Raw genomic sequence first — 16,480 nt, 5'->3', positions numbered from 1 at the left:
CGATCTGCAGCTAGCTGCCACTTATTGGCTGTTATGTGGCGACATTTACCAGGAGTGAGCCAACCTTTAAAACGAAAACCCACAGACGAAGAGGGGGACGAATTACATAAAAAAAGAAAGTTTTGTGAGAAATGGAGGTTTGGAGAGAACGGAGTTTCAAGAGGCTGGCTACAATATGACTCTGACGCGGTCGTGATGAGTTGTTCTGTGTGTCGCCAGTATGCTAAAGATAAAAACAGAAACAACTCATTTGTCATCGGAAATAAAACGATGAAACTTGAGAACATTCGTAACCATGAACACAGTAAGTGTCACATTGCCAGCGTGTCTGTGTCTCTGGCTCAATCTGAGCCTCTACTCTCGAAAACTTCTGTGACAGCGCTAATGGCAATGTGAGAGCAGACCAGCAAGAAGATGAAGCTACTGTTTAGGACTTTACATGCCATTGGCAAGAAGGCCAGGCCACTTTCTGACTTCGAGTGGATGTGCGAGTAAGTGAAACTGTTTTTCCTCCTGTAATGTTTGCTAGACTAACATTTTATATGAAGCTATGGTAGGGTGACCATCAGTCCTGTTTTCCCAGGACATGTCCTGTTTTCACGTCCTGTCCTGGCCACCCTGGCTGTTATTTTTTTATTTTTATAAATGAATACATTTTCAAAAAACTGCTGGGAAAGATCAGCTCTACAGCAAAATATATGGGCAAAAATGGAGGATGAGGAAGAAAAACAGGATAAAGAGGAAGAAAACTAAAGATATAAATATATGTTGTTAGTTCGTTTTTGTGAGTCGTCGGATGACTATGAGGTTTAAGTTCTGATAGTTTTACAAAACCTTCAAATGTACTGTTATGAGCGCTAGTTCCACCTCTTCCATGTCTTACTATTTGTTGCTCTGTTTTGACTTCTATGTACACTTATTCATTAAAAATACCATATCAATTAAATGTACTGAAATTAATGTATATGTGATTTGGCCGGTAAAAAATATGCTTGGCTGGTGGATTTTTTCATCTACCAGTCCCCGTGGCAGGTGAGCCAAAAAGTTAATTTCGGACCCTGCACTCAGCTGAAGTGACTTAGCAATAGCTAGGCTGTGTGTCCAATGCGAGAACTAAAGCCAGTCAGACAACAAGGTCATTAATAGTTAATTAACACAAACACTCGCCGCCAACTAGAAGATTGTCTACTGCAACTAACAATTATTTTTCTCAGTTAATCTGTTGATTAGTTTCTCGATTTAATTGATTAGTTGTTTGTTGTTGTGAAAAATGTTGATCATAGTTTCCCAAAGCCCTCAAATGTCTTGTTTTGTCCACAAACCAAATATACTCAGTGTTCTGTCACATAGGAGCACATCAACCAGAAAATAGTCACATTTGAGAAGCTAGAATCAGAGAATTTGGATGTTTCTTTCTTTACGAAAGGACTCAAAGCAATAAAACGATTATCAAAATAGTTGGGGATTCATTTAATAGTTGACAACTAATCAATTAATCTACTAATTGTTGCAGCTCTAATAGTACAGGTGGTCTACATGTGGTTATTGACAGTGTTGCATGTGAGTTACTTAATGTTATGGTAGATCACCAACAGTCTTAATCTGTCAAAATGACAGACAGCCTTCTGATATATATATTTTTTTAATCATTGTTAAAAAAATTCTAAATATATTTGGTTAACGTGACCCCTGGGTGCAAGACTCTATTATCTAAGGGCACAGGGGCTTGTCTTCCCTGATGGCATAGGTACCCACTTGTTAAACAGTGTTTAGTCTTTGTAACATAAGTCACACCCGCCAGACAATAATAATATTGAACAGTTTGGTTCTTTGTTCTGTTCTGCTTTTATGGCTTGCACCTCTTCTCGCCGCATTATCAACGCACTTGTGCCAACATCAAGTCTTGTGGCGTATCTTGGCTTGGTCCTCTCTAATCATTCTCATCCTATCGCCTCCTCTTTTGTCCTTTTGCCGAAGGATGGCCACACTCCTCTCACGCTTATTTTCAGTTGCCTGGCAACCAGGAGGAGATGCTTTTTCGGGGTGGTACTTTGTGATGGAAGCGGGGGCTGGGTGAGGTGTGCATTGTTCAGGAATAATTGGCTCATGAATGTAGATAAACTGAAGAGAGGCAGTGAGGAGCTCTGTTTAAAGTAAAGCATTGATTGAACGACGACATTGTTCCATTACTCAGTGTCTGACTAAATTAGCACCTGGGCTTCACCGCTGTTATGGCAATGGGTTTGCATCTTAATTATCAGCGTGGTAGTGAGAGCAGGTACCCAATGCAAGGGTATCATGTGTTACTCAAACCAGAGACATTTTAAGTAGGAGACACTCCACTTTAAGAATCCTAAATACTACTAATGCCAAAGATGGTGGTTATCCCGCCCCTCCCACAAGAAAGGAGCAAAGCTATCAGAGTTTTTTAGCGTTTTTTTAGTGCTGGGCAACGCTAAAAAAAAATCTCGCGATTAATCGCATGGTTTTATGTGAATAATTGCATTATGCGCAAAATTTAATAATGAATTCTAAAGTAGTGTATTGCGCACTTTTAAATGTACTACTATATACACAAAAGTGCAATAACGTGGTTTGCAAACACTTTAAAAAGATAAGGTGCTTTTTACCAGCAGTATTCCTTTACACACTAGCAATAAAATATTTCTTGTAAATCTCAATTTAAACATTAATGTAATCAAATCAAATATAAAACCAAAGCTATTTGCCACTGCCAGGGCATTACCTTTTATCTATCTTGTTAAAGTTACCATCAGAGGACAGAGCCGCAATCATAACATCATAACAGGCACCTTCTGAGCAACATGTTAGTACATATAAATCAGTTTTTTTATCAGTAGAAACATTTTTCTTTTATCTGGAATCAGCGTAAACCGTCAATGTTCAGTACCAAGTGTACCTGTTAGAGTGAGGTGAAGTGCTCGCCTCACACACACGTCCGCCCGCTGGCGAAGTTGAATTGTCTTGAACTTTTTGTTTCCATCTCTTCTCATCTATTACTGTTTACTAAATAGGACATCAACAGGAGGGAATTCTCATGGCAGAGCATCCCCGCAAAACTAGATGAAGGCCTATCAGGTAAAATTATGTAGCCTATAATTTTAACTGAAGTTAAATAGGCTACGTCTGTGTAGCGCACAGAAGCCGTTGCCATGGTTACTATCCATAGAGTGCCCGCCGTTTACTCGCGGAGAGCTGATCTCCCTGAGTGATCGGAGCAAAGAGCAACCCCGAGGGGCCAAGGGACTACGTTGTGATTTTAAGAACATTCCTAAGACAGATGTCTTCCCCAATACTGATCAGCATGCAGTGTGTAGCTATCCACTTCACTATGGCATTTGATCTCTTGTCTTGCTTATTTTAATCTACTTCTCCCACACGCTGCATCCAACGTATTCTGCCGAAGCCTTCCTCCGCTGCTTGTTTGGGTGGCTGATTTTGCAGGCTGATCAACATCTCACCCCTCCTGTGACTGTATGTGACTGTATTCAGAGCCAGTGAGCAACCCACTTTGACTGATGAGAAAGATGCTAAAGTTGACAGTGAGGGTGTCTTTCGGCCAGATGCTTTCTCATCGTTCTGTTGCATCCTTAATTCCGTGAGTAACTTGATAGCAATCCTAAATAAAGCTTGGCTGTTGTCAGGCTTGTTTGTTCTTGTTTATAACAACTCAAACATAGTGATCCATCATTTAGGTAAATATAAGTATGGGATTTACCTTGGTATTGGCAGATAACCAATATTAAAGGACTGAATTGGGACCAGGCCCAAAATAAACCTCATTGGGACATCCGTAATTGGGAAAAACTACTCCTTCCTTGCTTGGCCTCTGGGATTATCACAGCAGCACCGAGACCCTTCCTTCTCAGCTACTGATCCCTAGTCCGATCATACAAATGACGATCGGGGCAGAAATTATGAAAAGCTGACATGACTGCACATCACACTGAATGAGATTACAGATGAGTGTGTCGCGCAGATCCCAGCTCACATCCTCCTCACCTCTCAGCGGAGTGTTTGAGGGAGAGCCCCCTCGTGTAATTAACATGACCCCAGGAGACGTCTTTAGTAAGGGCGGATGGAGTTGTAGTGCTCTGCACAGAACATTCATCTTAACTGGTTCAGTCTGAAAACCTTAAAAACTGCCAGCTGGGTGAGATAGTTGCACTTGCTTCCATTTAAGTACTTTTTTTTTCATCTTAAATTAAACATAGAACAAGTAACATCACTATATCAATACAATGTGGAGTAAATCTCAACATTTAAATTTGTCCAAAATTTTGGTTTATAACCAAAGACTTGCAAAACCAATGAAAATCCCATCGGCCTCAGCTGTAGTTTGTGTTTAGTGCTTATTACTAAAGTTTAGCATTCATTCAACATGCTGAGCTGAGATAGTGACCATAGTAAACATTACCTGCTTATCAGCATGTTGGCTTTAACATTTTGAGCATGTTAGCATGCTGACTTTAACATTTAGCTCATAGTTGTGTTGTGCCTGATTAGAAAGTACACCCTTACCGAGCGACTGAGAGTATTTACATTACAGATGTTCCAAGCCAGTCCTAAGAATCAGTATCTGGGCTGATCCAGGCATATTTTAATGGATCGGTAATGGCAGCCACTAAGGTAAAGCTGATCAAAATCAAATCCTTTCTTTACTGCACTCTTCTGTGTTTTGTCCATTATAGCCTGCTACTGTTGCGGTGTGCTCTACTTTATCACCACTGGGGTGTACAGTTCATTCTGCTGCATATGTGAGGGAAAATTAGTGTGTAAATGTGTAAAAATGATTACACTTAAGCTGGCAAAATGCACGTCATTAGCAAAGAGCTGTCACTAACGAATGTTAATTCCTTGAGAGACTTGATGGCAGGCCAAAATTAAACTTTCTGTTGTTCGGTTAAAGTGTTTTCTGCAAGCTGGCATATGTACTCGACTAAAGATCATTTGTGAGGGAAGATATTTCACTCTGTAACATCTCTGTTGCGAGAGGACTGAGTGTTTCTGTAGTTCTCACAGCTCCAACAGAGTGATACGTCTTCTCTTGCTGATCACGTCACATCAAATTCAGGAGTCACATTCTCCCAGTTAATCTTGCATTCATACCAAATCAATAATTTAAGGTTATAAATTTAAGATTTGTGAAACAGGAACTTTAGAATTTGGATCAAGGAACTTGTGAAAAATATGGCGTGTCAGATTAAGTAGGCCACAGCTGTTATTTCAATATTTTGAATACATATTTAATCAACATCTAAGTAAATATAAGTATCCACAGATAACCAGTATTAAAGGACCAAAAAAACTCAAAGGGGGCATCCCTAATTTATATATTTGAAATGTTTTGTAAGGCAAACATTTTTTGCAGTGTAGAAGGAGAAGAGAAGGGGGGTCTGTTGCTGATACTTGAAGGACAAAGACATGGGCAGAAGAGGAGGAGGGGGCCTGGGCATGAGACACAAAAGAACAGAGGCCTCCGTTGGTACACGCTCATCTATTCAGCAGCTGAGCTAATCCACATGCTAGCTAGCTTCACCCCATTCACAGTAGGGGCCACAAGGACGTCTGGGCTGACCTCACATCTATTTAGGTTAGCAGGCTGCTGTAACCACTGTACCTATTCATACACTCAAAGCAGGCCCGGTGTGCACTACTGCTGCACAGTTGCTGGGTTATGCGTGCACTTTACTATATTTAAATGCTCCACACTCCAACCTTCATTAAAGTTTTACAGTATGCATCAATAATGAGACTTATCACTTGCAGCATGTTCACTGCAAGCACTTCTGGGTATCCGTGCATCCTGAAAGAGGCAGCAAAAAATCTGAATCGTTTTAGATTTAGAGCTCTGAAAAGGATTTTGATGTCCCAAATACAGCGGCCATGCAACATGCCATGATTTGTGTACGATAGTAGAGCTGCAGTGGTTAACTGATTAATAGATTAGTCAGTTGACAGAAAATTAATCACTATTTTGATAAGTGATTAATCGTTTCATTAATCATTTTTCAAGGAAAAATGTCATTCTCTGGTTTCAGCTTCTCAAATCTGACAGTTTGCTGTTTTTCTTTGTAATTTATGTAAATTAAATATAAGTTTTAGTCTAACAAAATAAGCAAAGAAGACATTACCGTGCCTCGGAGAAATCCTTTTTCAAACATTTCATAGACTAAAAGATTAATCAAGAAATTATTCGCATTTTAATTTATACTAAAAGTAATTGTTAATTGCAGCCCTGTAAAGTGATTTCACTGAAAGAGGTGAATGACAGCAACTGTCGTGTTTATGTTCTGTTCCGTTTACATGACTTTTACTTCCAGTTAATGCTTGTTCATTCTGAGTGTAATTCTGTATGCATCATGTCACATGGATGGAAACGCACAAAAACACCGTAGTACATATTGAAAGATTTGAAGGTTGCAGCATTGATTTTTTTGTATATCCATTTAGTAATTGTAAAGCTATCACACCTCCAAATTTCCAATGTTCCCTTAACTAATAAGTGTCTGTAGAATAGAGCTGGGGCGATTCGTTGATTACAGAAATACATCAATTTGCTTAACGTGCATCAGCGTGTCACAATGAAGTTCAGCACCTGGTCTAAGCGGGGATTCCCCCAGAGAACAATCTGCAGCCAAAAAGCCTCTAAAGATAGGGAGTAATTTAGGCAGAGACCCAACAATGTTGCTCTGTAAGCTGTCTTAAGTAAAAACAAAATTATGTTCAGAATTATTAATAAATAATTTGTTAAATTAATTGAATAGAATAGAAAAAAGAATTGTTAGATTAATCGATTAAAAAATATTCCTTGATGTAACAAATCTGATTTAATGTGATTCCATATTTTTTGAATTAGTAGTATTAAGTTATAATAGTATAGTTGTAGTACTACTATACTATTAGTAGTAGTAGTAGTAGTATTTTAAAGGGTTATGTGGGTTTGGTTTATGCAGGTTGGATTGATGCAATGATTACAACAGAAAATGTGTTTCTTGGCTCCCCTTTGGCCAGGTGTGTGTGTGTGTGTGTGTGTGTGTGTGTGTTGTGTTAACAGCAGTTAAACACACAGCACAGACTCCAGTGCTCATTTCAATTTGTCGAACTGACAGACTGCAGCCGCCTGCCCCCCGCTTTGCTCCTTCCACTGTGTGTGTCCCCCCCGATGTGTCTCGGGCTTCTTTTTTTTTTTTTTTTAGCTCCAAAGTAGACAAACCATTTTGATTGGCCTGCTTCCCTCTCTTTTTCTCCCCCTCCCCCCCGTATCTCTTTATCGGTCTCCCCTCTCCTCCATCTTGCCCTGCCACTTTCTCTTTCTTTCATTGCCTCTGATTTATCACCTTTGCTTTCACCTCCTCTCCTCTCTTCCTTCTCACATCTCCCCCATTTCCTAGCGTCTTTCTTCCTTTATTCATCCCCCTTTTTGATTCTGCCCTTCCATCTCTCCTTCTCTACTCTCTTGCACTCCCCTTTCTCCACCTCCCCCTCTGCTCCTGTTTCTCCTTCTCCCTCCTTGCCTCCCTCCCTCTCTCTCTCTCTCCATCTGGCAGCAGTAGTCAGTCTTTTAACAGCTCTCTCTCTCCCCCTCTGTTTTGACGTCACTCTCTGTTTGCATAGCTATTGTCTTACGGCGGCTGCAGCAGCGGCGGCAGCGGCTCTTCACCAGGTTTTTAGTTGTTCACTCCCCCCTTCTCTCTCCTCTCCCCGTGAAAGCCTCTCTCTCACCGTTAGTAAATGATACAGTGGAATGAGAAGTGAGAGAATGACGGAGAGGAGAGGATGAGAAGCAGGATATAGACTGCAGAAAGAAGAGAGATGCGATAGCTAGCCACACAACCACATCTCCGTGTCTGGATTTGACCACAGTTTGCCTTGGCTGTTGAGGATTTCTGCTTTTTATTTTAGATTTATTTATTTGTTGTTTTAATCCTCCACACGGCCCCTTGTTTTTTTGTGGCCTCACTGTGTGTGTGGAGGAGTGCTTTTAAAGCAGCGACGGATAGCGGAGCTGGGGCATCTGGCTGTCTGGGAGGCAGTGACGGCCGGCTTGGCTGCATTGTGTTGCTTTGATGACCCCCGCTGTGTAGCTGCCTGCTCATCAACCTCCCATCTCTCTCTTTCCCTCTCTCTCACCCCCCCTTTCTCTCTCCTCTCTTTCCTCCTCCTCCTCCCCCTCTCCATCACAGCTCCCGGCCCAGCCATGTTCGGCACAGAGTCCTCATGTAAGTACCTCCAACATCGTCCCGCCTCCTCTGTGTTTGTCTGTTTATGTATGTTTTTATGTTTATGTCTGTTTTTTTTTTTTTAGAGGGAGAGGAGGAAAAGGAAATGGCTGGGTTTCCTCTGTTCCTGCATCCCTCCTCTCCTCTCTTCTTCCTGTTTTGCCTCCATGGTTGCTGGTGGCAGATTGCATGGGGAGCAATCTGGGATCTACCATTTTAGCATGGAGGGTCGGCACTACAAGCTAGCTGGTTACGCTGAGCTTGCTGCCTGCCTCACATTCTCTCACTCCTAGCCTTACTGTGTGTCTGTGTGTATATGCGATCATCTCCTGTCTGTATGTGTATCAGTCCTCCTGAGTGTAATGGTGTGCTGGTTGAATGCTGTTTATGTGTGTCTTTGTGCGTGTTTGCGCGTGAGAAGATGGATGCTTTCGCTGGAGTTGCATCCTATCCAGAAGCATCATCCTCCCCTGTCTTCTTTCTCTGGCTCAGTCAGATTGCTGTAAGGTGTGAGCGTAGCTTTTTCAACCACAGATGCTACCAAAGCTAACACAGCATACTGCTGTTGTGTGTGTATGTATGTATGTACGCACGTGTGTGTCTTTGGGTATGGTGCAGCTCCTAACCTCCATCAGAAGAGATGTAGTGTTGATCTTTAGGTGGGCCGACATCTCCAGGCAAATCCCTTTCACTCCCTCTACCCCACCCTCTCAGGGAAACCTTTCACTTTGATCAATACCATGATGCCTTACTCCACTACCTGCTCAATGCTTCAAGGAAGTCTTATCTGCTCTGATTGATTCTGTCATGGCCACACAGTCAGAGCCAAAAGTAACTTATTTTCTTAACGTCAGATCAGAGCTAGCATGAACACCAGCAGACTGTAGTGTGTCAGTATCGTTGTTGTTACAGTGATATAAAAGATGAGGATGTCTTGTCCCCGTGGTCTGAGATTGTGAATTCTTGCAAAAATTTGAGGTCATTTGAGGGTCAAAATTGCTATCAGACAAGTCAGTTTGAAAGCAGCTTGTCCTCTGTGTTCTCAGCTTGCTGGGTCTGTTTTTAGCTTTTCAAAGGCATATTTATCAAGCATAAATATTTAATGCAAGTGCTTTGAAAGATGCTTTCTTTTGATTAAGTTTTGTAATTGTATTATATTACAAGTTGTCTGTGTTTAGTAATCAAAGTAAAGAAATAATGATACCAAATTAGACAGTAAATGTTTAGTAATTTCTGCTCATGCTTATATTTTAAAGGTTGCTAAGATGGTAGATGAACTATGCCAAATCAGACAATCATTTTGCTTTTCTGCAGTACTTTTTGGGATTTTATACAGTATGTATAGTTGTTAATGGACACATCAACTGTAGCCGAGATGGAACCAGTTTCTCCACTTTGTCATTTGTTCAGTGTGATACAGGTTTGCTTAAAAATCATAACTGTGCAGTAGGTTATTACAAAACTAAATGGTAGTTGTGCTTCACCAAGGGCACAGTGCATATAACATAACATAACATACAGGGACGCTTAATGAACGTGAACCAATAACAGTTCACAGGATCTGGTTTAAATGAATGCAGTGTGTATTCCCTTTTATTATACTGCATTTAGGAAATGGAGAAAATTGATTCGCTTGATTTGATGACCAACTTTTTACATTTTAGCTTGCTGACTGTCAACATGTCATCATTTCAATGATTATTCAGCTCTATAGTAAACTTGATTGAGGTGCTTTCAGTGTGACCACAACAATATACTCAACTACACTAATAAAAGTAGAGGATATACAGTAAATATTGTTGGTTCAGTACTGTGTTATGTGAAACATGGTCCATCCCACAGCTGCTTGTTTCAACTAGATCACACCTTTTGTGTGCTGCCACCAACGTCACCACCAACCAGTCTTGTCAATATTCCTGTTTAATGTTGGATTTTAGGAAAACGAGCAGGTTCTTTGTTCCACACGGCTTTGTGCAAATTCATTCATAGCTTTTCGAGAGTTCTCTGTCAATAGCAGTGTTTCCCACATGTATAATTTACTTGGGCGGGTAAGTGTATTTGGCGACTTATTGTAGCATTGCAGAGAAACACATAAACAGATGTTTTCTGGTATTACGTGGACACTAGGGCTGAACGATTTTTTTTTTTTTTTAAACCAATATTGCGATTTGATATGCGATTAATATTTAAGCTCTGTACCTTCTGTATTATTCAAATTGGACAAGCAGTAAATTAGTGTATGACCAAGACAATATTGGAGAGAGAGAACATACACTGTCCTTTCTTGTGAGTCATGCCTGTGTTATGATGAATTAGGTGGAATTATTATTATGAGAAATGGTGGAGAAGATATAACAAATATAATATGAGAAAGATAATTTGAGTCAAAACATGGCAATAAATAATATGATATAATATCATCAGGTCGGCCTACCTACAGACCACAAGAAAAACTAAGTTCACCATAGTGTGTTACACAGTAAGCGCTCAATGCAAAACCCTCAATTCAACCACCAATTAATGAGTCCTTATCTCAGTTCAAATCCCCTAGGAGTCCATCTTTCTGTATCCCAGTAAGCAAACAAAAAATAATCAATTTGAGGTTCAATTCAAAAGTTGGCCAATGAAAATAAAACAGAGTGACGCCTCTCATGTTTCCTAGACAAGCATGGTAATTCTCCGACAACACCGGAGTTCCCTCGCAGCCTGCGATGCTGGCTGTAACCAGGCTTTAACTCAGGAAATATCTGTCCGAAAAAGGCCCAGTCTATCCCGAGCTGACTGGTGGCTGTGTGTGTGACGCAGGCGTTGATCGCCACAGTACGCTTACCTTACTACACTGGTCTTTCTGTTGTGCATTTTTCCTGTCCGGCCACGGACGGTGGCGGGTGCTACTTTCATTTCCTGTGTGACACTAAAGTTTATGTAGTGTCAGCTTCTGTCAAGCTTAAGGCCATTGTACAATAAAAGGGCAAGCGTAACGTGCAGACGAAGCATCAACATCGTCCGACTGCTTTCCTCTTGGGTGTCATGTGACCAGAGTGTACTCGCAGCTTTTGCAATTAGAAAATCTTTATTACATCGCGATAATATTGCAAATGCTATTAATCGTTCAGCCCTAGTGGACACGGTGATTATTTTACAAGCACAGACCAGACTAAGCTACAGTAATCATTTAGATAGGCGACAGACATTATTAACAAGCCTCCTCCACATGCGGCGCACCTGCTGGTGGAAAAATCCAAAAGATGACTTGTCTTTTCGGCGACTTTACAAAACATACTGAGAAAGTTAACAGAACAGAAACATACAGGGAGAGAGAAGAAGAAAGAGGCGGGGAAAGCTGGCGTGTTTGCAGTAATGGTGCTTTCAAACCAAAAGCAAAGTGAGCGTTGTGGGTGGTGCGTTTACAGACAAAGTCGATGTAAAGACGGAGAGCCGCGATTTCCTGTCGGGCGGAGCAGAGGGGGCTCCCCTCCCGTGAAAATTTTCAAGTTAAGCTAGGAAGTCGCATGACACAGCGCTGCAGCTTTTTGACAAACACCCGTAGTCGAACTGGATTATGCTCTGACAACTATGGAGTTTACTCGCGGGAGGAGTTTGGAATAAACTGCTTTTATTAAATTAGCTTTTTACTTTAGTTTTTGGGATTACAACATTGATTTATCTTCCCTCGAGCTTCTCAGCAGTGAGCTTCCGTGCACATCCAGTTCCACTGTTGTTGTTGCTGTCGTTTGGCACGCAGAGCTCTGTTGGACTACTACTTCATATTTATGTAAAAATCTGACAAAAGTGGACATGACTTGGAGAAAAGAAAGCAAGGAAGTTGAACTACCTGGTGAGTTCAGAAAAGATGTGTCTGTAACTTTATTCCAGCTATCAAACAAGTTAGCATAGCTTAGCCCTGATTGATCCAAACTCCATTCAGAAAACAGTCATGCGGTCTTGCTGACAGACCTGACAAAGCATGAATTCATTGTTTAACAAATCTGCATCATATTGTAAATATTTCAGTTTGATCCGTTTATTGCTATTAAAATAAACGGATCACAGCAAAATGTTTACTTGGGGTTCATACAGCTATAGCAAAGGCAAGTTGTGTTTATTTGCGATATCGCGTTGTGTGAGAACACTTTGTCAGTTGTCCAGCGATAAAACCCCGGCTAGGAAAGCGTTGTGAGGATTAAATTCACTAATATAAGGTGCACAATGAAGTAGATTTAAAATGCTGAAATAACTAGAGATACAACTATAACTGCCCGCCACAGTTACACTGTCATTCTGTGGGGAAACACTAAAAAGACACAGACAGAATCGGAGATAAGCATAATGCCCATTCAACTTTTAAGGTTTAGATAGTAAACTTACCAGCATTTGTTGAAAGACTCAGAGGTAAGTGGAGCCCCTTTTTATAGGCTATTTCACTGGAATTGCTTTGCTAGGAAACAGCTTGTGTTCAGTTTATTTCCAAGCAGCAAACACTGCATCAGCAAACACTGCAACAGGCAATAAACTCGGACACATCTAGAAAGCTTTTTGTTTGAGACAGTGAAACTGAGTGCCTTGGAGCCCATGTTAAATATTATTAGTGAAACGTCTTATACTGTACTGTAAGACAATCACATTGGTCAAGCCAGTCACCTGGCTTTGACAGAGACAGAGACTCTTGTAACTGATAGGGTGGTGATGGAGCAGTGTATAAGACACATGCCTTTGGTGTGAGAGACCTGGGTTCAATTCCCCAGAGAGACATACATCAATGTGTGCCTAAGCATGATAGTAAAAGTGTCAGCTAAATGAATAAATGTAAATTTAAATTAATTTTCACAAGTCTACCACAGCAGACTATACTGTACCTCAGGGGGTATCAGATTAGTGAATTTAACAAGCCAACTCTGGTCTCATGTATATCCAGAACCTGGCAGGCACTCGCATCCATGGCTGGAGTTCCCTAGCACTGTCCTTCTGCTCACCCTCACTCTGCAGCGCTGTAGATAATACAATAATCTTAACAGCTAAAATGTAAAAGCTTTTATATATTTTCTTATCTCATAGATGTCTTAAAATAAACCATAAACACATTCATTTTGAGTCATGAGCGTAGTTAATGTGAATGGTCTGTTGCCAAACTGTCACTGGAGAAAAACATTCCAGCCTCTACCAACCTCTCTGCTGCATTTGACATTGTGGGTTGGTGTTCAGGGTTGGTGGGAAATGCGCCGAATTGTTTTCTGGCAGGGAGGACTCTTTTCTCCCTTTCTCATTATGGCACATGGTAGCGGGAGTGAAAGCCTCAAAAAAACACCTACAACATTATATATCATTATATGAATGTCTTTGGCAATACACATAGGATAATATTACATTATAAAAGTATTTACTGATTAACCTTAATCAACAGACTCCGGCCTGTGTTTTACCATTACCAACAAAATACAACTTCAAAACAATATAACAAATGTTAAGAAATATGCGGTGCTTCCAAATTGCAGCAGAAGTCTATGGATGACAGAATAGCACAATGTGAACCTTTTTATATTCCTCTCGGCCATCAGGACTTCTAAACACACCTTACTCACACCAATGTGAGCAGAAACATCTACTTCACACACTTTGGGGTAAATGCAATCACCTTGTCAAACACACACACATTGACGGGGCTCATTTCTGTACATTTGACATTATCAGCTGTCACTTCCCTGCCCCCATCTCTCTTTTCAGCAAACCAATCCAACACAGGTTTGGGTAAAAGATGTCTACAATTCTATGTTGCTTTCTTTCCTTTGGCCTGTGTGTTAAAGGATGTTATGAGGAAACATAGTTGCACAAGAAGTCTACACTTTATCAAAATGGAGGTCAGTACTTTCAGTTTCCCGGGTGGTACGAGGTTTTATTCCTGCCTGAAAGCGTATTGATTTTTTCTTTTAAACTCATTTAAACTTTATCATTAGTACACAACAAACAGTGACAGAAAGTGAGAGAGGGGGAAGCGAATAACGTATCACACAAACTTTAGGTCGGATTCAAACCAGTGCCCTGTAGTTAAATTAAATGTACCTCAGCCCATTCAATCAGTACTGCAGCCTTGGGGTTATTGATTGTGTGATGTCAAATTGTCTTAGAGGAACAGAGATCGTATTATCATTGATGTGAGCTGAACCAACAGTGACATAGCACTCTTTTTGTTCATTTTACTACCAGATTAATAAGTTCTTGGAGGTTGAAGCGGGTGCAGGGGTCCATTGGGGTTTGTGATATTGTAACATAGTGCTATTGGCATTGGCACATAGCTTTTAGTTGTTGCGCACAGTTTGCATCATATCAATACACGCTGGATGTTTCTTGTGCAGGGAACATGCAGTGTATAAGAATGAATGAAACAAGCATTCACAACATTTTCCTCACGTTAATGTAATGTGTTGATCTTGTCGGAGGGCATACTCATCATTCATCATCTTGCTTGTAATGTCTAGTGGTTCAGTGTCTAATAATGCAGGGATAAGTCTGGAGTTCCCAGTGCTACAATAAATGTCAGCTCTACTGTAAAAGGTATAACTATATTGACCACACCTCTTCTCCAGCCCTGTTCTTTACAAATACAAATGAATCATGACTATTTCCCCCCCTTTTTTTGTAAATGTATATTGTTTCATAACCATGTTTCATTGACATGTGAATTATTAATACTGACCCACATTGCTGTGCGTGACTTCTTGTGTGATCACAGTTCCCAACACCAGAAGGATTATATCAGTTATATCATTATGGATTTGAAAGCCTTATTTCCTGATCATCGGGTGTGAGCATATTTACAGTTTGGAGGCTAAGTAATCTGTAATATGCGCTGTTACATGTGTGATGCAATTTCTGCTAACTTTTGCTAGTACGCAAACTCAGGCGGAAACCTGAACGCTGCACTAACTGTAGACCAGGCTATTCCTGTGTAGGATTAATGTTAGATTGCTAACAGTATGCCTGATAAGGATGAGCTCTGGGAAATGCAATTGGCAAATGGAGGCATGTTTTGAATGTGGGAGGATTACCGTGGGCCATACCTTAGTCATATCACTCAAACATTGTGTAAGTGCTATTTCATCAGTGGTCATTGTGTTGTTTTGTAAACTGTATATGATTTTGATTATTGCCTGACATTGTCTTTCAATGCAATAAGCCAGTAATGGGCTTTGAACTGTCTGGCTGAGGTTGCTCCAGGTTGTATTTGTTTGTTGCAATGTCAGTGCCCATGAGAAGAATAAAGTGCTTACTGAAAATGGCCATTTGATGAAAGCCAAACAGCACTCTTACGGCAACCAGTTGTCTCTGTTGCTGTGGTTACCCCTGTAAGAATGGCAAAACGGCAGAGTGATTGGGTTTCTGTGGTAACTGCTGATTTCTGCTATTTTTGTCTCAAGCTCATATTGTGGATGGTGGTTGAGCCAGCCAAAAAGGAGGCTTATTTTTAGATAAAAGGATTTTCTGTAAGGGCATTATATCCCACGAAAGAGACACTAATGTATTCTCACGGATTATGACCTTTGACCCTAAATCCTCACCCAACAGATCTCTCCATTAAGCTTCTACACTCTGTTATGCATCCAATATTGAATTTTAACAGAAATGCTATATGTTTTTAGAGGTTTATAACAACCTTACATAATGAACCATTATGTTTTTATTACCTTAGAATGAGCCATTTTTAGCTACATACACCGCGGGTCCCCCTTACATGGAAGTCGCCATGTTGCGCCACCATGTTTCTACAGTAGCCTAAATGGACAAACTGCTCTACAGAGTGCATTTCGTCACTACGGTGAATACATATGATGAAGTAGTAGTAGTTGTATGGTTTATTAGTTATTATTAAAGTAAGTAGGGATGGGGATCGAGACCCGATTCTAAAAAGAACCCGGAAATCAATAAGGTCCGAGCTTATCGATACTGTTATCAAGACTAGCGGGTCCTATAATGTAACGTTATGTCTCGAGCGTCAATACTGATTTATCCTGAAATGAACCTGAATGATAAGGAAGCTAATGTTTCTAATGATGACACATAAATGCGGTATTAAATGGGCCCAGGACTGTTTATAATCAGGCTGTCGCCTCTGTCTGCTCTCTGTCAGCTCCTACAAACACACCACACACACCACACACACACACACACACACACACACACACACACACACACACACACACACACACACACACACACACACACACACAGCGCCCAGCAGAGCG

General features: G+C 40.7%; 1 protein-coding gene across 3 annotated transcripts in view; it reads left to right on the top strand.

Annotated features, from left to right (window-relative positions):
- The window catches only part of LOC123961888 (suppressor of tumorigenicity 7 protein homolog), a 66,946-nt gene that overhangs the window by 13,134 nt on the left and 37,332 nt on the right, over window positions 1-16,480 (top strand). The window contains exon 2 of one of the 3 annotated variants that reach the window (XM_046037667.1): window positions 8,208-8,243. The exons of the other annotated variants lie outside the window; for them this stretch is intronic. Within the exon in view, the coding sequence (XP_045893623.1) occupies window positions 8,222-8,243 (22 nt within the window). The 5' untranslated portion in view covers window positions 8,208-8,221. The remainder of the gene's footprint in view (window positions 1-8,207; window positions 8,244-16,480) is intronic. 3 annotated transcript variants of the gene reach the window in all.

This window comes from Micropterus dolomieu, linkage group LG22 (genome assembly GCF_021292245.1).
Source record: "Micropterus dolomieu isolate WLL.071019.BEF.003 ecotype Adirondacks linkage group LG22, ASM2129224v1, whole genome shotgun sequence".
NCBI classification, from domain to species: domain Eukaryota; kingdom Metazoa; phylum Chordata; class Actinopteri; order Centrarchiformes; family Centrarchidae; genus Micropterus; species Micropterus dolomieu.
This window is presented reverse-complemented; position numbering and strand designations above follow the sequence as displayed.